The sequence below is a fragment of the Pinus tabuliformis genome, chromosome J (assembly GCF_031772625.1).
Source record: "Pinus tabuliformis cultivar Carrire ecotype Pingquan chromosome J, CPIR1, whole genome shotgun sequence".
NCBI classification, from domain to species: Eukaryota; Viridiplantae; Streptophyta; class Pinopsida; order Pinales; family Pinaceae; genus Pinus; species Pinus tabuliformis.
In genome coordinates this window covers 1,331,383,799-1,331,405,887 of record NC_142295.1, presented here as the reverse complement: position 1 = coordinate 1,331,405,887, position 22,089 = coordinate 1,331,383,799, and the positions used below count along the sequence as shown (strand labels likewise).

The following is a 22,089-nucleotide window of genomic DNA, read 5'->3' as shown; positions in this document are numbered from 1 at the left end:
CTGGCAAGTACCTCTTTATTTTTGACAAGCTTCAGGAGGATAACATTTGCTTGATTATAAGCTCATCCTTCGGACGAGTCCAACTTAGTTTAAATTCAAACCCTAAGAAGGAGTGGTTCGTTCCTGTTTGTAATTGAACAGGTCCTTTACTTTGAAATTTTAACGAGTCCAGTATAGGAGAAACTCGGCGTTTTTCAATTTTAGAGAGTCTGAAAAAACTTAAGAAGACTCCAGGGTTGACCTTTTTCATAAATTTGTGTCTCCCAAGCCCGAAAAAGTATAAAATAATACTTGAGAGAACCGCTTGATCTTTTACGACCAAGGAGTACTTTTCGTTATTAGTGCCCTTGACCCGAAAAAGTAAAAAAGCGATCAATGACAAGTCGTTTTATAACCAATATCGAATTCGAAACGACAAAAATCCAGCAATCTTTTCATGTTTTTACGGTCGGAAAAGAGTTGTAAGTGGACCGTCTTTTAATTCCGTTTTAACGAGTTTAAAAGAAACACTCAGCAATCTTTTCATGTTTTAGGAGTCAGAAAAGAGCTTAAAGATGACTCTACATGTTTTTCTGTCGAAAATGATAGATTTCCCCTGAATAATCCTTTATTCTGCACAAAAACACAAACATTACTCATCCCTGTTTAAAATAGATAAAAGCGTCGCAAAATACCTTTTCAAAGTGAAACATAAACAAATTTGCGATTTATTTACTCAAAAAACTTATAAAAAGGGCCTTTGTCGATTCATTTTTACCATTTGAGTTTGGGTGAGAAAATAGTGCTTTTGCTCAGAAAACTTCCCGTGAAGATTGTGGAAAATCCAACCGTCGGAATCGAGCGCCGTCTTCTCCAGGTAATCCACATCATCCTACTCTTCATTTTCAAACCGTTTAGTTTTTTGTTTTAGTCCTTCATTTTATTTTTTGGGAGGGTTTTTAGGCACAAAACCCGCGCGCGGGGGTCCGCAGGTTTACCATTGCGGACCCGCGGACCCCGACTTTTTCTCCGTTGGGAAAAAGCTCGGGGTCCGCACCATCCGTGTAGACAAAGTGCGGACCCACACACTGTGTCTAACTCGGAGGGTGCGTACCCCGCCGCAAGGGTTTTGAACCGAAAATTCTCAAAAATGGACCAATCAAAATGTTTTCTAGCAATTTAATTAATCTTTATACTTGATGCAGAGAGTACATCATGCTAGATTGGCGTGAACGAGAGCATGAGGACATGGATGCTGCCGCATGGAATCATCAACCTTCACTTGATGCTTTGAGGGCGTGCGGACTGTACAAATTCTGGACCATTCCTGGCATGAGGGCTCAGGTGGATTTCTTACAGTGGTTGGTTGACAGATGGAGCATACAGGACCAGTGCTTTTTCATTGGTGGCCACCAGCTCGAAATCGAGCCGGCGGACATTTATTTCTTGACTGGTTTGCCTAAGAGAGGCGAAGACTTGACTCTGCACGGGACTAGGCCAGGTGGCCAGTCTATCAATAGCCTCCGGCTAGAGTACTGCAACAGCCAGGCTAGAGACAAAGGGATAGACATAAAAACCATATCCCGTCCTGAACTCATGGTGATTGCGTTTACTGTCACCAGACTTTGCGGAGCTGCCGCATTACATATTGCCACCGGATCCCAGATGCGTATGGCAGTTGATTGCTTTCGAGGCACCATCTTCAACTGGTGTAATGTTGTGCTAGCCAATGTGAAAGGCCAACTGACCAGGGCCAAGAGCGGATGACTAAAGACCTTTGGTTATGGGGCTTTGGTCGTGAGTTTTCACCTGGAGAGGGTTCCTATGTTGATCCCACAGCACCTTACTGTTGGAGCTGGCCTTCCTCGAGAGCCCAAACTGATGCGATGGGTTGCAGTCATGGCCCGTCACCTGGACGAGAGGACAAAGGTTGCTCGGTTCAAACCTGAGTATTTCCAATGGTTGGAAAACCAGGTCTTTTCCATTCAGGACTTCCCTTACGCTGGGATAGATTTTCGTGGTGACCCAGACATGGCTCTTCCACCAGGAGAGTAGTGGGACGAGTCAGGTAAAATCCTTTTCAACTTTTTCCTATTTTAATTTTTTTTATTTTTCCATTGTCTCAAAACTGATAGTAAAAATTTCAAATGCAGATGTGGGTCCACAGCGACCAGCCGCTCTCCGGCCTTTCGAGAGGAGGCAACCAGTTGCACCCGCGCCAGCCCCACAGGACGAATCAGCAGAGTTTTTTGCCGAGTTGGAGGGTCATCTTGAGCGCTTGACAGGGGATATTCCTGAGACCACTATAGACGACATTCCTCGTCGACTTCAGCGCTATGTGATTGGAGTCCCGGAACCTTTTAGGAGATTCCTTTGCAAGGTGGCTCGTGCAGTGGTTTCTTATAGAGATCATCACCGGTGATAGGATGATCGCCTATTGTGGGCACATGTGACATTTTGTTTTTTGTACCTATCATTTTTGCCGATCATAAGGTGTTTTTCAACCTATGATCGAGGACGATGTATTTTTTGACACACTCCTATATATATATCACTATTACCGGCTTATCTTGTAAATCATGTTATGAAATGGTTTTAAATTTACATGTATGATTATTGCAAATGTCTATTTAACATTCGAGAAGCAATTGCATTTGCTAATGCATTTAAAGACCTTGGAATATGCTGATATTCAATGTAATCAAATTCACGTTCCAAGAGAGGCACTCTCAAGAATAATCTCAATAACACTGGATTTCTAATGGCATACACTCTATTAAGCTGTAATACAACGAGTTCAGAATCTAACCTCACTATCAAACTCTGAATCCCAAATGAAATAGATTCAGATAATAACTCAATCACTGCACTATACTCTGCAATGTTGTTTGTTGTTTGACCGAGGCTTACCCCATGCATAGAAACTAACTCGTCAGAGGGTGAATAGATAACCCAAGCTGCGGAAGAGATGTTCCGTGTATTACGACAAGCACCATCAGCAAATCCAATGTATGTTTGGAGAGGCATCGACATCTGCAATATCAAGAGTAAAACCAAGATAAGCAGGAATAATGACGGAAAAACACTCTCTAAGCTAAGCACACTTTTTAAACTAAAACACACTAGCTAGAAAGAAAAACTAACCTAAAAAATCTCCATACCCATTCTTTTAAGCATAATACCTCTTCAGGTAAAGGCCATTTCTTGGTTTACCTAAAGAGTCCCCGTCAAAGTCTACCAATTCATAGGCCCCTTTTGCTAGCTTTCGCTTGACAATATAGGGACCATGCCACATAGGAACGAATTTTTCAGCGCCTAATTTATCATTGGCTTGATCATATAATAACACTAGGTCTCCTTCCAAAAAATATCGAGGGGTCACATCTCGATCATACTGAGCTTTCATACGTTTTTTGTGAGTCTCGATTGCCAATGCAACATCACGTCGATTCTCATCTAATTGAGCTAAGTATAACAAACGCTTTTCCTCTTTGGAAGTGGCTGGAAGTAACTCGATGGCCATTTGCAGTGACGGGATTTCGCATTCAATGGGTAACACAGCTTCCAAACCATAGACTAGTTGGAAAGGAGTGAACCCTGTTGTTGTTTTTACTGAAGTTCGGTACGCCCAAAGCGCTGAAAATAGCATGTTGTGCCAATTCGACCAATGAACCCTAATGATTCGTCGGATCATGATAACTAAAACTTTGTTGATGGATTCAACTAGACCATTCGCTTGTGGATAATAAGGGGTTGAACTATCGTGACGTAAACCAAGCTTGCCTGTAAGTTCGGTCATCATAACGTTTCGAAAATGACGCCCATGATCAGTGATTATCACTTGTGGGACACCAAACCTAGCAATTATATGATTGAACACGAAAATTGCATTTGTTTTGCCGTCTACCTCGAATGTAGGCATCGCCTCGGCCCACTTAGTAAAATAATCTACCGCAAGGATGATATACGCATGCCCCCCGGCCGAGTGAGGGTTACATGTAATAAAATCGATACCCCATTTGGCAAAAGGACCAACGACAATTATAGGGTGGAGAGGAGCAAGTGGAGCGCGCATCTTACGATCAAAAATCTGGTAGTTGTGGCATTTTCGGACCGCCGTAATACAATATTTAAACAAGGATGGCCAGAAATAGCCAGCGCGCAATATCTTTTGGGCTGTGGCATACCCAGACATATGACCGCCACACGCTCTAGAGTGACAGTCATTTAGAACCCTTTCAGCCTCTTCGTGAGTTAAGCAACGTCGAAAAATAGAGTCTGCCCCACGGCGATAAAGAGTATCTCCAATAATTTTGAATTGTTGGGACTGGAATCGAATTTTCCGACGTTCCGATCTTGAAATTTCTGGCCGAAAGGATTGGGTCTGGAGATAGACGATGATATCCCCATACCACGGATCTAAAGTGCTGATTAGAAACAAAGATTCGTCTGCAATGGGCTCCTCTGCCACAGTTTCCGTGTAAGCACGCAGGAATTCACACATTAACTCCGCAAAAACTAAAGATTTCTTAGACTTAGATTTCTCAAACTCCAAGTCGAACTCCTGCAGGATAACGATCCATTTAGAGTACTTTACCCCTAGCAATTGCTTGGTCAAAATGTAGATCATAGGGTTGCAATATGAAATTACCGTAGTTTTACGTAGTAAAATGTAGTGACGAAAACGTTGGACAACTTGAACGGCTGCCAATGCCAATTTCTCCACATGTGAGTATTTTAGTTTAGTTGGATTTAACGTTCGACTAAGGTAATATATCACATGTTCCGTTCCGAATTCATCTTCCTGAACTAAGACCATTCCAATGGTGGAATGGGAGGAGGCGAGATACAAGAAGTAATCCTGGTTGTAGTTGGGAGGATGCAACAACGGTGCATGGGTCAACGCATGTTTGAGTGCATCAAAAGATTTCTGAGCTATCTCATCCCAAGAGAATTGAGTGTTTTGCTTCAACAACCAGGTAAAACCCTTTGTAACCTCGGCGTAGTTAGGAATGAATCGTCGTAAAAAGTTTGCTTTCCCCTGCAAACTTTGGAGTTGGTGAAGACTCGAAGGAGGAGGCAATTTGATGATAGCTTCGACCTTTGAGGGATCAACGCGTATGCCGACTTTCGAAACTACAAATCCCAGCAATCGACCCGTTTCTATACAGAAGACACATTTTTGTGGGTTCAACCGAATACGATAATGCCTACACCTCATAAAGATTGCTCGTAAATGGACAAGGTGATCAACTCGATGTAAAGAGTGAGCAGGCAAATCATCGAGATACGGTTGCACAATGTATTTGATGTCATGAAACGCATAAGACATCGCCCTTTGAAAAGTTGCTCCGGCATTCTTAAGCCCAAAAGGTAATTTGCAATAAGCAAATGTCCCCCATGGAAAAATGAAAGCCGTTTTTGGTTGATCGGCAGGTAGAATGTTGATTTGATTGTATCCGGAAAAACTGTCCATAAAGGAAAATATTTAGTTGCCGGAACAATCATCAATAATTTGATCGATATAGGGAGTTGGGTAATTTTCCTTTGGACAGGCTCGATTAATGTCCCTATAATCGATGCATATTCTTATTTTTCCCTGCTTTTTGTTAACCGAAACAATATTCGATACCCAATCCATTAACGGGATCGGATAAATGAAACCTGCTTTCAACAGTTTTTCAACTTCTGCTTTAATTGCAGCAGCTTTTCGTGGGTGAATCTGACGCAAACGTTGCTGGACGGGTTTAGCGTCTGGGTAAGTCTTGATCTCATGAACAACAATTGCGGGATCAATTCCTGACATTTCCTCATAGGACCAGGCAAACACGTCATGGAATTCTTGAAATAGGGCCTTATATAATTGAATTTCGTCATTTGTACACGAGGCACCTATATGAATGTTTTCAACAATTCCGGGCTTAACCGAAATGTCAATAGGAATAGTTCGAGAGATGTTTCCCAAATTTAACTCTGAATCAGGATGTTTCATTGGATTCTGAGGTTCCTTGACATATTCAGTTGTAAAAATTGATGAGAAATCATTTTCAAAATGATCATCCTCAGGTAAAAACGAAGATCTGTGATGGAGATCTTCCCATGGTAAATCATCTACACATAGGATTTCACGAATTTTCTCATCAGAGTGAACAAGTTCAGAAAACGTAGTTAAATCCGAGGTTGATGTGAAAAGTGATTCCTCACGGACCACATTCATTAAGTCAATTTCGGTTGAACCCAGGTCGGCAAAAGACTGCACGGCTTCATAGGCAATTTCATATGGACTCAAAGGCATGGAATTACCAAATGAGTCTATCTCAGATTCAGAAGGGATGATCCAAGGATCATCATAAATAATGGTGTCTGATGTGATCATATGAATAGTTGCAAATGAAGATGATGCGTTGATTGGAGGAAAAGGAAAAGTTCCCAGTAAACTGGCATCTTTAACTAATCCTACTCCAACATCCTTATATGGGATAGTCGTTTTACCAACATGCTGAATACTCTCCGAAGAGGCTGGGTCGGATGAAAAGTAAGCCAGCTGGTCTATTGTTACGATCTTTACATTATGTGGAAACTTTATTACTCGAAAGACCGATGAAACGACCACTATCATAACGTAAGACCAACTTCGACCCAAGAGAAGGTTGTAGTCTAGAGGGGCATCAACCACCTCCACATCTAGACTAACGGTTTTTCCTTCAACCCCTATAGGCAAATCCTATAGAATACCAAAAGGATGAAACCCACGGCCATAAAAGGCCTTAAGAATCGTCGGGGATTGATTTAGTGAAGGAGAACCAAGCGATCTCCAACACTGTATCGACATAATGCACGTTGAGGCTCCCTCATCAATTACAGTCCGATGAATAGGCTTGTTTTTTACTATCACTGGGATCTGGAAAGCCATTTGATGAGGGAGACGCGGTGTACTATTTTCTAGATCGAAAATTATTAGGTTCGGGTCCTGAACGTCAACAGCTCCTATAGCCGACAAAATTAATTTACGTTGTGCTGGACATGATTGCAGCACTTCCAAAGCCGACATTGCCAAGGGTGAAACAGTTAAATCCTCAACAATGTTATAGTTCTGAGCCGTTCTCGCATGTGGATTGAAAGCTGACTTTCGAAGTATACCCTTAGCGGCGGTTTGATTACTAAGTCTGGATTAGGTTTCTCGATCTGTAGCGGATCGGAACCGGGAGCTAAGGTTGATGGATTAGAATGAGAAGATTCTGCTTCTTTACCATCAACAGGACTTTTACTACCATAATCTTGCGATCGAGTCGTAATCCTAACATGGGACATCATCAATATGGGTTCTTCATTGGCACTCGAGGAAGAACCTATCATCTTGCTGTCTTGACTTGGAAATGGATCCTTCAAAACAGCACGAGTTTGGGAACCTTTGATGATCTTTGCAACCTCTGCACGATGAGGGCAGTCTCTTGTAAAATGTTCATCGTCACAAATGAGACATGGATAATGAGTTTTACGCTTTTCATCATTAGATTCCGCCTTTTCAGGTTTCTCCTTTGAACTTTTGTCCATTTTATTCTTCTTCTTTCCTTTCTTCTTCCCACAGGATTTTGATTTAGCTGTAGATGACTCTACAACGTGAATATCGGCGGAAATCTCTGCAGAAGAATCTCCTGTTGGGGAATCAGGCAAGGTTATGATAGGAGAAGAATTCTTGGAAGACTTCTTCTTACTTTTAGTGTTAACCGTGCCAATCATACCGTCAGCGGCGTGAGATCCCGAAGGAGCTGCAGCAATTTGATTTGACTTGGGAAGATCGGGGATCTTTTCGTGTAACGTACCTGACTGAGTATAAAATAAGTCAAGGTACTTTGCTTGAGCAATGACTTGCTCCTCAGTAACCACTCCGGCTTTAGCAACATCTTCAGTGATCTTCGGCAATAAAGATTTTACAAACCACTCAGCCAAGATTTGATCCGGAATAAATACCTTCACTAAACGACGTCGACGTCTCCACTCATGAATATGATCTGAAATGTACGTGGATGTCGACTGTTTTAGCGAAGTTAACAATTCCGTGCCATTGTCATATCGGACTGGCAACTGGAAATGAGTTAAAAACGAGGTAGCTAACTGACTAAAATTATAAAAAGTGCCTCGCGGTAACTCAATGTACCACTTGGCCGCGAGACCAATTAGAGTGCGCTGGAAAAGTCTAAGACGGATCGAATCATCTGTGATGGAGTTAGACGCACACCAGAGGTGGTAAGTCATCACATGGTTCGACGGGTCCTCTCCCGATTTACCTTCGAACTTAGGAATGTCACTGGGCAACTTATTCGGCATTGGCGGCCAAAACGGAAGATAATTAATGGGATCATTCGTTAGGCGCGACAAGTCTGGTAAGTCCAAAGTTGCGATAAACGGTAACTGCCGATTAGGATCCCTAAAACTCTGGGTCATGAGACCAGCCCCAGAAGGAGGATATCCGGGATAACTAGGAATAGGAATCGCGTTCGGGATATTGTATCCTCCCGGAAAACCAGGATTAACCGGACCGTACTGGGGTTGTTGAGGTTGTTGATAAGTGTACCTAGGATACGGTTGATACTGATAAACTGGCTGCTGGACAGCAAGACCGAATTGGTACTGTCCCTGGTACGGTTGATAGGTGAATTGTGGTTGACTTGTGACAACCGTACTTAAACCAGGTTGTCCTACAGGTATCTGAACCGTAGTTTGAATTGTGGATCCAGACGGTGGTAAAGATGTCTGAGGAGTAGATACAGGAATAGTAGAAACCGGAGTTGTCGATACTCCAGAAGTAGGTGGGGTAGATTGAACAGATGTTGTGGCAGTTGCAGCAGTCGTTTGAGATGGAGTACGAAGCGCAGTAGGCCCTGACTGACAAACTACGGAAGGTACAGAAGTTTGAATGTTAGACTGGACTGGTTGCTGGGGTGTACCAGAAACTAAGGGTTGTCCAGTTTGAGATGACAACTGTACACTTGGCTGCAACACCTATTGGGTTTGCGATGGATCCCACACTATGTTCATTCCGGGGTACTGACCCATAACAGGTTGGGAATATTGAGGACCATAACCGGGTTGAGGGTAGGATTGATAATTGAAAGGTACATTTCCCGTTCCTTGAACATAAGATTGACCTTGAGGTGGTTGGAAACCTTGGTTCGAGTACTGACCTTGGGGTAGATACCCTTGAGGCACGTACTAATACTGGGGTTGACCTTGAGGGATAAATTGATACTGGGGTTGACCTTGGGGTACATATTGAGTCTGGGGTTGACCTTGAGGAACGTACTGTACCGTAGGTACGTACTGTCCTTGAGGTTTCCCCCCAGATTCAAATTGTGTACCTTGAGGTTGTCCCCCAGGCGTTAATTGAGGCTGCCCCCAGGTGGTAACTGGCCACCCTGAGGTTGAGAATTGGGAATAGAACCTGACATCATAAGAATGTCTTCTACGCTCAACGGCTTTGTACCATTGCTTCTAGTTAATAACCCTTGCTCAATGGGTTGAGGAGATGCTCCCGAAAAAATACCAAAAAGTGACTGATACTCAGAGGGAACAGAAGGACCGCCGTACAAAAAAGATTCAGGCGATTGAGTAAACATGGACGACTGACCTGACATATTTACGGGAGTATAAAAACCTCTAGGATGATAAGGAGCACGAGGTGGTAAAAAACTTAACCCTGGGTTTTCCAAATAATTAGTCAAAGAAAGATACCAAGTAGTACTCCTCGGCGGACTGTAAAAAATTGATTCATGCTCCCTTAGATCAAGAACAGGTTGATTTTCAGGGATAGGGATGCCTACTTCTTCTTCCAGAGCAAGTTCTTCAATAGCAATAAGTCCAGAAGGAAGATCTTGGGTAATTACTCTTTCTACCCTAGGTGAATCAGGACCACTAGAAGCTGGAGAGACAAAACCCGATGTTGGAGTAACAGGTTTAGATATCTCAGGTTCTTCACCTATATCACTAGTAGATGAAAAGCTACCAGCAAGTTCGGAAACTGAAATCGATTGCGGATCGTAACCTGTCACTAGAGTTTGGTAATCATGATGTACAACCAATGAAGACTCTCCTTCTTCAGGTGATCCAACTTTACTACCACTAGGAGTTACGAGGACTTTCAAGCCTTCAAGCTGGCTCGGGACTTCTTCAGGAGGCTGGCCCCGAAGTCTACGGGACTTCTGTCTAGTCAATTTAACGTCTTAAATTGCTCTACATAAATTATCAATCCGGGTATCGTAAACTGATGAAGTGTGGTGCACCATATGTGCTTAGTTAACCTTTTTCTTACTTCATTGTTTTATAGATTTTATTTTGTTTTGAGGTTTTGTTTTTGTTGGTTTCTTAAAGTGTCTAATGCAAATGGAAATCCTATTCTAAAGTCTTAAGAATACTTTTAAAGGACAAGTATGGATAGATATTTCAAGACAAGGCCTAAGGCCTAAGTCCCTAATGGTAACTTCCAAAACTTTAGCACTTCAAAAGATCTCAAAACATGTTATTGGCGGAATTAGTACTTGAAAAAAAGTGTAAATATGCAGCTACTTCAATCAAAATGGAATGCAACAACCAATCAATGAGCTAGTGACTATGAAACCCAGTATCCTTGCTGCTGTATGAAAAAGAAAGTAAAAACTTAACTTAAAGCAACTCAAAGACTGAAAGCAAAGCAACTAATTCATCACACTACTTCAACTCTTCTGATCCTTTACCCTTCAACTCAATCTACCTTATGGGAAGCAATCATGAACAAGTTAAGCAATATGATATCTAAATTGCAAGAAATTAAATTGCATAAAGGAAACTAATCACACTACTTCAACTCTTCTGATCCTTTACCCTTCAGCTCAATCTACCTTATGGGAAGCAATCATGAACAAGTTAAGCAATATGATATCTAAATTGCAAGAAATTAAATTGCATAAAGGAAACTAATCACACTACTTCAACTCTTCTGATCCTTTACCCTTTAGCTCAATCTACCTTATGGGAAGCAATCATGAACAAGTTAAGCAATATGATATCTAAATTGCAGGAAAGTAAATGAACAAAACAAAACTGATTGAAATAACAATGCTAGAATTAGAATTCAAAAAAAATAAATCAGCAGAATGACAAGATGATTTTGTCATGTCATTAGTCATTAAAAAGCTATGTGCATTACTAACCTACAATCAACCGGTTGAACACACTTGCATGAATTAAAATTGCATGAATGAAAAATCTAATTTATCAAACTTGAAAGCAATCAAATGACATAATGAAATTAAAGCAAAATTTACAAATGAAATCTACTCTACCTTACATTATAATATGCTCCATGACATCTACTTCACATCTCCTTCCATGTTGAGAACATCAAAGCTTTATTCAAATTCTTCAAAATTACAAAGTACAACAAAGTTCTCCAAAGCTTTCAAAAGCCATCAAGGAAGAACTACAAACTCCAAGCTAAGAACTCACAAGCTAAAAGACTAACAAGCTAAGCTCTCAAATGAAGGAGAGAGATATCCTATTTATACAAAAAGATGAGAAGCCATCTCATTAATGAGAATCCATGAATCTCTCCCTCTACCTCTAGAGTCCTAATTAAAATAGGAACTGATAAGACACATGTCTTCTTAGAGTTACAATACAATTAGGAGATGTGACACATATCCTCATGATCCCATGATTCTTTCCACTCAAATTCGAATTTGGCCTTAGAGTGCCACAGAAGGGTCTTCTAGAAGCCTTCTTTCAACCTACACATGTCAACAATCTCAACCCATTTGTTAGGTATAAGCATATGCACATTATTTTCTAATTTTTAACCACAAATTCACTTAAAAGGCTTAGAAATAATAAAGATTGGAAAAACATAAAGGTGGCCCAATGATAATGAAAGTGGGATGAATGTGGTGACATAGTAGTGAAATGGAGGTGAAATGGAGCTGATATAATGGACATAATAGTGAAAGTGTAATGGAAATGAATGACATTTTCAAGACTCAACAACTTCCTCAATAAATCAGCCACGGTTACAAACTCAGAGACTGGCCCCGAAGTCTACGGGACTGTCTTGGTAATTCAGCCACAATTAAAGACTTTTAACTACTTCACACGCAAACAAAGTAAAATCTCAATGAAAAACCACCTAAAGCCTCTAAGGAACCAAACAAATTTGAATCACACGCCTAAAGAATCTAGAGATCAAACACACACAAACAGTAACTTTCCGGACCGAAAACGCTAGTTGGTGATGAAATCCAACGTCACAGAATCCAGTACAGAAATGGCGGTTGGAACAGTTACCCCGGCAACCTGCTTAATGAATAGACTGGACCAAGTTCCTCCACTTAACCGTCTCGAGTGAAGTGAACCCCCCAGAAAATCCAAGTGAGTCTAGCCGACGTCTGCTCCAGGTACAGTGGGATCTTCCCACCACTGTCACCTTAGGAAGAATCCTAAAGAATATGGCCTCTAAGGTTACCAACTGAGACAAATACACCTGGGGGAACAGTCTACGATCCGATACGCACGCAAGGGTAGAGTAGCAAGCTCAATCCCCTTGAAGGCTCCTTGACATAATCCAAGGTTTACCAACAAGTGACCCCAAGCTCCTCGACAATGGTTAATCCGAGGTTTACCGTTTTTAATACATGAATATCTGGCGTCATTCCCAATGAGGAAGGATTGATTCCCACACTGGTTCGGACACGATCTCGTGCTTCTCCCTTAAGAAGAGCTTTCCCAGAGAATAAATGCAACAATTAGATTTCTTCCTACCACAAGATACAGCTACTTGTTTGTTTTTACTGTCCTGGAGAGTTAATTACTATCCTACTCCAAGGCACTAGCCTAAGCTAAGTTGGTGTATCAGAGCCCTAGAAATAAAATGTTACTAGGTGAATTTTACTTTAAGTGTTAATTTTAGTGGTTGTTGTTTAAGTCAAGAGGTGGCGGAGATGAAACTCGTGGTGTAAAGACTCGACTCGAAATCACTAAAAAGATGCACCTAAGATGATTTAAACAATCTTTTCTCTTCGATGAACTTCTACACTAAGAAAGAGTTTGAGAATGCAAATACTTTATAAACACAAATATTTCTCAATTAAACAAATTTAAAGAAGAGCTTTTTCCTTTCCAAAGCACTCAAAACGAGACAACTAGTTATTTCACAAAAATTTCCCTTTTCTTTTCAAAGTACTCAACCACTACAAAACAAACTTTTTCCAAAAGAGATTTCTTTTATATTTTTCATAAGACACTCAAAACTATGAAAATGACTAATCTTGAGTTCTACAAACTAGAAAAACCTATTTGAAGTCAGAGCTTACAAAGTGTCTTTTTGAGGATGTTTTACTTAGCTAAATGTGAGCTAAGGACTAATTTATGCAGAATCATAATTAGTCAAAAAACAACCAATCTTTCATTTTCTTTTTAAAAATGAAAAATCCAAACTTTCAAATACAAGTTTTTCGAAATTTTGAAATGAGAAAACACAAAGCGGATTCCTTAACAAGGGGAGATTTCATAAATGGTCAGACTCATAAGAAGGATGGTAGACAGCAATGTGATCTGAGGTCCCTACAGCTTCTAAGCTCAGAGCCACTACACAACCAAAAATGAAAAACAAGCCCAACAAGCAAACTCCTAGGAATTTCCACCTAAAACCCTAACACTAATGAAATTAAACCAAGGAAAGTTTTTGACAGGGAACAAGCAAGTCTGGGCAATGGCTAAAACCTATAAACAAATTCTAAACTGATAAAAAAGAGAAAAATTTAAAATTTCTCAAATTTTTGACAGGGTATGCAGGCAGCCTGTTTACACAGGTGCGTTCACGCTCTGTGTACAAAGAAAAAGTGCGTACAGGTAAGCACTGTGCTTAACTAAGAGGGTGCGTACTTCTCCCAAAACTATGAAAAATAAAAACTGACTCAAAATTAACTAAATTCACCCAATCCCACAATCATCAAGTCAAAAACAGAAACAGAAATACAGTTTCTCAGGTCAAAGTATAAACAAGGAAAACAATCAAGTCCCCAGTGGAGTCGCCATTTTGTCGCACGGAATGAGTCGATCTTGCGGACAAGATAGACCTTCCTAGAATCTGAAGAAGACCTAACGACAAGCAAACCAACCAGACACTATCTTTCTCTAAATATGCTTTAATGAACAATATCAAACAAGTATTTTTAGGGCCTACCTTTGATCCAACGCAAGCTTGTGGATGCCCTCGCTCTTTTGATTCCAATGAGCTCCTTTTCGCGAATCTACAAACACAAACAAGGCAAACAAATTAAATAGCACCTGAAAAACCAATTGCATAAAACATATTTAACATGAAAGTCAAGGAGTCCATGAAACAAATAACATAAGATACTTGTTGAGAAAAATGAGTCTGATTGTATTCATTCAAAAGAAGAAGAACCTTACAACCTTTGCCTTGACGCTGTGCAAGCTCCTCCCAGGGTCCAACAAGAAGTCTCCTCTACTTTGACAAGTTTCACTCACTCCCGAATGAAGTCAAAAAGGAATGTGATCTCTCCTCTTAAGCTCAACTAGGAAGTCTTAATTTCACCAGCATTTACCCTCAAAATGTTCAGCTTCTAACCTCCTTAGTCCTTACCCCAATGCTTGTATTTATAGTGCAATGGAGGGAAGTTACTAGGTCCTCCTTCAAAGGGATAAAGCCCTCCTTCAAAGGGATAGCTCCTTTAGTCAAGGGATTAGCTCCTTCTCTTTTGGGATGCATGAACCACCTCAGAGCGAACAATCCACGTCAAAATTCCTTCTAGAAAACTCTAGAATTAACCCAAAGTGAGTTTTTTAAGATAAAACTTGCGCCTTTTGACTTTCACAGGGGTCTGCACCTACACCGTTAGGGACAGAGCGGGTAGGTACGCAGCTTTTGTACACAGAAGGTGCGGGACCGCAGGTGACCATTAGAGAAAGTGCGGAACCAGAGTTACATTGATTTTTAATGTCTTTCTCCCATTTCCAAAGCTTGATTTGAAGAGCTGAGGTCTTAGACTTACTCAGGAGGACAGTACAAGTGATGATAGACCAATACTGACTGCAAATAATCATGGTGACGATATTTTTGTGTAACAAGTAGTAGATGCTTCAGAATTCTTACCTTTTATACCTATGGCTACAATGATTGTTTCATCTCCCGATTCTGACCCCAAATCTTTCTAAATAGCTGCAACAGTCTTCTTCTTCTTGCCCTCGGACTTCTTAGGTATCATCTCTGGATGCAGAATCCAACAGTGCTAATCATCATGCCCCTCCTTTTTATAGTGAGTGCATGAAGCTTTGCCTTTCTGTGCAGTGTTAGCCTTCCTTGCTTCCCACTTCTGCTTTCTTTTCTCCTTGCTCTTGCTTACAATGGATTGGGATGGTCCCCCAACTTCTAGATTTCCATTCTTTCCTCTAGCTTCTAGATGAGTAGCTTGTACAGATACCTCATCTATACTAGTGGGATTAAACATGAGGATGGTATGCCTCATGTAGCTGTGTAGACCACCAATGTACTTCAAAAGAGTCTCTGGTGAGTCTAATGAGATACCCAACATCAATGCTATGTTTCTGAACTCTTGAGTATACCCTTGCACACTTTTCCCTTTCAACTGCCGAAGAGTTTGCCAACCCATCATGGCTTGTTGCATGTAGGCCAGTGGATAGAACTATTTTTTGATTGCAGCAACAAATTCACCCCAGACAGAGATGGTCTTACCATGTTTCTTTATGTCAGCTTGGGTTCTGCCTTCCCACCAAACCAAGGTAGTGCCTCCTAGGCGTAGGCTTGCTAGCTAAATTTCACTCTTGTCTGAGTTGATGTTTTGCACTCTGTAATACACATCAATTTGTCTAATCCAATCGTCCAACTTTTCAGCATTTAGCTCTCCATCATATATAGGAAAATAAAATTTAACATTTAGCTTAATCATAGATGCTTTCTTATTATGCACAGTGCCATTAGGAGGTGTGAGAAAGCTTTCCTCTTTCCCTTTTCCTTTTGAGTGGTCATGGGAATGAGACTCAAATTCTTGTTTATCTTGTTTAGAACTTGATGATTCTTCATCCTTATGCTTTCTAAATTCCCTATACATTTCTTCTACCATAGACTTTATAGCTAGGAAACTCTTTATGAATTGAGGATCTGGCCCCATAGAACCTTCCTCTGACATTGTCTTCCGAGAGTAGACTCTCCCAATTTCAGGATTAGTTTTGACCAACTCTCCTTCTCCTAATTTGAGCTTTGATCTAGTGAGCTTTCAACAGTTAAACCAACACAAGCATGTCTAACCTTACAACCTAGAGCTCTGATACCACTTGATCTGATATTCACCCTATGAGTGACATCAGTTAAAGACTTATTGTTTAAAGGTATTACAGACTCATGTGCTGGTGTGTGTTCTATGTTATTGAAGCAACAGATCGATCAGATTTCCAATACACAAACAATAAAATGGAAAGACAGTAGAGAAATACAGTGAGCAAACACAAAGACACAAGAATTTTTAATAAGGAGTTCACCCTATTCTCCAGGGCTACATCTCAAGTCCAGCTTTCAGTGGTGGCCTTATTTTATTGTGTCTTTAAGCAGCGAATTATAATAGAGGGACTCAATGTCAGTTCTCCTAAAGCAGGTTTTGCTTGGCAGGGTGATTCTTGGATTCCCCAAGCCACTAGATACACAGACTCTTCTTCTTCCTACCAGCTCTGTGACCTTCTGGTCTATAGTGGCAAGAGCCCAATGTGGTGCTTAGTGGTGGGCTCCAGTATTGTAGCAATAATTCTACAACTCCTGGAACTCCCTTCTTTAATTTTATCAACCCAGTAGTTCGTAACAAACTTGGAAGCGACGGTGTTGTATGCACAAGTACTAGCTCTTGCCGCAGCTGTCACTTGGTCAGTTGGCACAAGTCCACTAGGAGCTTAAGCCAACTTCTATGAGCTCTTAGAAGAAGCTTTTTAATTGATGGATGAAAGCTAACTCGAAGGAAGCTAATCTAATTGCAAAAAGAAACTGAAAGCCAAAAAGAAACGCAAAACTTAGCAAACCCTAATTCTACCAGCTAGTCCTACTGACGCAAAGGAGAGCATGCAAACTACTGAAAGAGATGCCATTACTTCTATGAAGGTAAAATACATGTGTCTAGACTACCTCTATCTGAAGAAAACATCTTTTTTCATTTTTGATTAAGTTGTTGGAATTATCATGCATGTGCTTTTAACTATTTTTCACTATGCAGAGGTGGATCAAGGAGGAGAAATTCTTGGTGTCGGGAAGGTTCAGAGAGGGTCTAAGGAGTCCCTAACACCATTCCAGAGATTTTCACAAAGTTTGGCTGCCAAGAAACCGCGTTTATGAGCTTCTACAGGAAGTCTGCAGGGGTTCTACAGGATGTTCTAGGATTTCTACAGGATGTTCTGTAATTCTTCTACAGGATGTTTCGAAATGGGATTTTGGAGCATGGATGGAGGGAAAAAGATGGAGGAATGAGTATAGAGGTGAAATAGGGGTGTGAAGAGGTCTAGGACTTGGTGGATGAGGCTAAGGAGCGATTGGATTTGTTCAAGGATGGAGGAAGCGATGATGCACAAGAATGTAGGAATTAGGGCAAGGTGGGGAAAGTATGGAAAATGAAGGGTACAAATCATGGACTAAGGGTTGGAGCAGATTATCTGATGGATTATGGGTAGATAGAGAAGGATAACAGGTGCTCTGCAAGTTATTTTTCGAATTTAACAAATGAAGACTTGGAAAATCAAGAACCTAATTACCTTGACCTAATCTGACCTAGATAATAGCAAAAGAAATGGAACAGAAGTTTATTTGCACAAAATCAGATGAACTAACTATGCAACTAAGCAATCATAACCCTAAGCATGCAGTCAAAACTGATATCAAGTTTGAAAACTAAGAATCCAACACTAATACTTGCATGGTGAAGCAAAACAACGTTTTTGTGGGCAGCAAGGTCACCTTTGTCCCAACTCACGATCCCACTGAGAGAGAGGTAAGATCAGAGGTGCTTGAGCCCCTTTTTCCAAGGATCCTTTATGTTATTAATCTATCCAAATCAATCTGAACATGAAAATCTACTTTAATCATCAAAAGCAACCTAAATAACACAACAAGTTTTAAATCTAAATAGCAGATTTTACTCTAAGAATGCAGCAAAGACACATGAAAGTAAACAAAGGAGGTACTGGGCACTTGAGATGGGCCCAACCCCAAGAGCTACAGCCTCCTAAGAGAGATTTAGAGCTGGTGCAAAGCTGGATTCATCTTTATTGATCAAGAAATGAAGAGTTACATCAAAACTGTCCACAAGGAGAACTTGAAAATGAGCTGACAGCAAAACTAATCTATTGCCTAAAAATCGAACTACAAAATGACTACAACAAGACTATGAAATGACTAACTACCAGCTAACCCAAAATGAGGCCCTAAGCCTTCTTATTTATACAAATTGAGGACCCCAACAGTCCTCCTAAACTTTAGGGACTCGGCTGCCCAAGACTTGTAGTTAACAGCAGTCCTACTTGACTTGCTTGGCTGCCCTTGTGCTGATTGATTTGGTGGCCCTTGAACTCCGAGCTGATGGTGGAGAATTCAAGGTAAGGGCCCATAAATGAAGGGAACACCTTCCTAAAAATACTCTCCACGAATTTGGCTACCAGGTGCTCATTTCAACCATTGACTTTGTCTCCAAATTGACCAAAAAGGCCACACAAAGCACACATTAGACTTGTTGGCATAATGACTAACCCAATTCACTCTATTAGCATAAATATAATCAAAAACATGCAATAAACTAATGAGAATGGTGGGTTAAGTCGAATTAGGAGGTTGAATGAGCCCAAATAATTATCCATTTTTGGGGCTCATCATCACCCCCTACTGAAAGTGTTGCTCATCCTCTGAGCAACCAATCTATCTCCTCATCTTTGATGGCCCTGGTGGCCTCCCTGTCATGCCAAGCTTCTGAAGTGATGCCCTCTTCTTAGTCATGAAACCATGCTTTTCTCTTTGCTTCTTCCCACTGCCTGTGCTTCTTTTCCTAGAGAATTCTCAACTTTGGTACGATTGTGCAAGTATATTCAATTTGATGGTGGAAATGGTGGTGAAAGGAGATGAAACCAGTGGAGGATGGAAGAAAAGAGTGGTTGCATGCCTCCTCAACAAACTTCAAGCTTCAAATCCCTCTCCATAATTGATTCTGGCCCGCCCAAAGGCTTCTACAGGATGTTTCTGGTAAAAATACAGAACTTCCTGTAGAAAGTCCTGTAGCTTCCTGTAGAAGGTTGAACCATGACCAGATTGTGTCCGAACCTTGAAAAAATGAGTGTTCATGGAGGGGATGGATGTGCTTAGGGTGGCTAGCAGAGGTGCTGCCTCCCTAGCTAAAATCTCTGCCAATTTCTCCTTCTGCTGCCCTCTCCCCAAACTTCCTTGTATGCCAATCCCAAACAACGCAAAGCCTTTGAACTCATTTGATGAAACTTCCTCAAGAGTAATTCCCTTGATGCATCATCTAATTCAACAACTGATCCATCTGCAAGTTTTTGAAAAGCACTCCTTTCAAGCAAATTTTCCATGGCGCCCTTCACTAGAAGACGATTTTGTCCCATTGGTTCCGTGACAATAACACCCATGGATTTTCGATCACAATCAAACTCCAATAAAGCCCGCCTCTTTGATCTTTGTATCCACCAATCACAATTTCCCAATTTCACTGTGCCACTGTTGAGAATGGCACTTGTATCACCTACCATTGGGTCTGGAACTCCCATTTTTTCAACCAATACCTTCAAGGCTGCCTCAGTGGGAATACCAGTAGCATGGAACTGGTGACCTTGACAAGATATCCCTGCATCATTGCAAACTGCAGCAACTTCTGCCAGAGTTTCTAAATTTTCCCCCATATTATGTGCAGGCCAATCCAATATTTTTCCATCCTCAGGATTATATGTTGTTCCTTCAACAGTAAACTCTCTAAGTGAACCAGCACTGTGCCCTATGGCTATAAACTCACTGAAAGACATCTGATTGGTTGTAAGAGTACCTGTCTTATCAGAGAAAATCACTGTGGTGCAACCCAAAGTCTCCACGCTCGATAAATTACGCACAATAGCATTCTTTTGTGCCATCTTACGAGTGCCAAGAGCCAAACATGTAGTAATCACAGCAGGCAATCCCTCTGGTATAGCAACAACTGCCAAAGCAACAGCAGTCTTAAAGTAGTACGTACATTTCTCGAAGGAAAACCTGATATTTTTTGGCCACCCATCTATGATTTCCCATGAAAGAAAATATTTGTAGTTCATGATCCAGACAAGAATACAAATGGCACCAATCACTGTTGTCAGTCTTTCACCAAATTCATCTAACTTTCTTTTCAAAGGGGTATCATGACATTCCATTGAAGCTTCCTGAATTTGTGCCTGAATTTTACCTATTTCTGTAAACATGCCAGTGCTCACAACAATGCATGTGCAGCAGCCATTGGTAACTGTAGTTCCTGCAAACACCATGCATTCTTTTGACTGGAACTCACAGTCACACAAGGTGGCTGGATATGTTCTTTTGACCACAGGCATGCTCTCTCTGGTCAGGGAGCTCTACTCCATCCTAAAGGTGGATGTCTTGAGGGACACAATTCTCATGTCTACAGGAACCTTGTCTCCCACCTTCAGTTCCACTATCTCTTGGAACAAGTTCTCTGGAGGGAAGATCTACAACATAATGTCCATCTCTCAAGACCTTTGCATGATCAGATTGCATTTCTTTGAGAGCTTCCAAAGCCTTCTCAGAATTATTCTCGTTCCATACTCAAACAATGGCATTGAGGATGAGAATCAGGAGAATGACCAGGGGCTCTACATAGGCTGTTATGCCCTCCTCAGAAGACACATTATCACGAAATTAGGCGAGAAGAAATGAAATGCCAGCTGCCAGCAGAAGTATTTTAACAACTGTATCATCAAATTGCTCCACTACCAGCTTCCACAAAGGTGTACCATTTTTCTTCTGGAGCTCATTCCATCCATATATTTGACGGTGTTTTTCCACTTCATGAGAATTTAAACCATTCTCTAAGCTCACATCATATTCTTCTAAGCATTCTTCAACAGTTTTAGACCAAGCAGGGAATATCTTGTCCTCCATGGACTATGAAATAGATGATCAGATTCTGAATTCAAACAGATTGCTCCACCATTAACAGATCTATAATGCGTTTGAAAAACTCCAAAATTAATACCTTCAAGAACCCTGGTAACCTTGGACACGAGCTTTAACTACTGTTCTCATTTCAAGCTTGAATTTTGACAAAAATCTTGGGTTTTCCTTCTGCAGAGCTGTTTTCTGCGTTTCCTGTAGACGACTTCCTGTAGAAACGCCTGTAGAGTGTCCCTGCACCTCTAAGTGAGCCCGATACGCTGGAGAATGGTGAACCAGGCCACAAAGCTCAATGGAGGAAAATGGGTTAATCATTTTGTGGAATCAGAGGATGCATACTTCAGTTGAAAATGTTGCAAGTGCAAGTTAACAACAGTCTGTGAGTTTCAGCTGAGCGTTCGTTAATTGCTGCGTGATTTGTGGTGAAGGAGTGAGGTGGCCAGGTGTACATGGCCACATGCATACGGCAGTGCTATAATGAGCTGCATGTCCTCTTCTTGTTAATCAGTTGCACTGGAGTTAAAGCCTCTACCACTGTCTGTTTTTTTATTTTCAATTTTCACGTGAGTGACTTACCCATGCATGCTGCGTGATTTTTGCCTGGATGAGTGCAATCGGATATGGCTAGCTTCCTGGCTGAATCCCCCCATCTCATTCATTCATGCAGTGCTTAGATTAGATTCATGCAATAGAGGAACAAGGTTTAGTCACGTACCTGAAGTCAGATGGTTGCTGTGAGGTGCTTTTTGCTGCTGCATGCTCATATTCTGCTGCTGCATGCCTGGATCCTTTGGTTGCATGAGGGCTTGGCTGATGATTTTTGGTTGTTTTCCTTGTGCAGGTGTCCTCTGGCCAGATGCATGCTGCAGGAGTTCATTTCCACGTTCAGATCTGCACCTTCAAGCTGCTGC

The 22,089-nt window shown here is 41.1% G+C and overlaps 1 protein-coding gene across 1 annotated transcript in view; it reads right to left on the bottom strand.

Moving 5' to 3' along the window:
• The window catches only part of LOC149232256 (calcium-transporting ATPase, endoplasmic reticulum-type-like), a 64,935-nt gene extending 43,769 nt beyond the window's left edge, over window positions 1-21,166 (bottom strand). The window contains exons 1-3 of the mRNA XM_089381863.1: window positions 20,947-21,166; window positions 20,689-20,829; window positions 19,447-20,519 (exon numbers count right to left, since the gene is read on the bottom strand). Of these exons, the coding sequence (XP_089237989.1) occupies window positions 19,447-20,519; window positions 20,689-20,829; window positions 20,947-21,166 (1,434 nt within the window). The remainder of the gene's footprint in view (window positions 1-19,446; window positions 20,520-20,688; window positions 20,830-20,946) is intronic.
• Window positions 21,167-22,089: the final 923 nt, after the last annotated feature.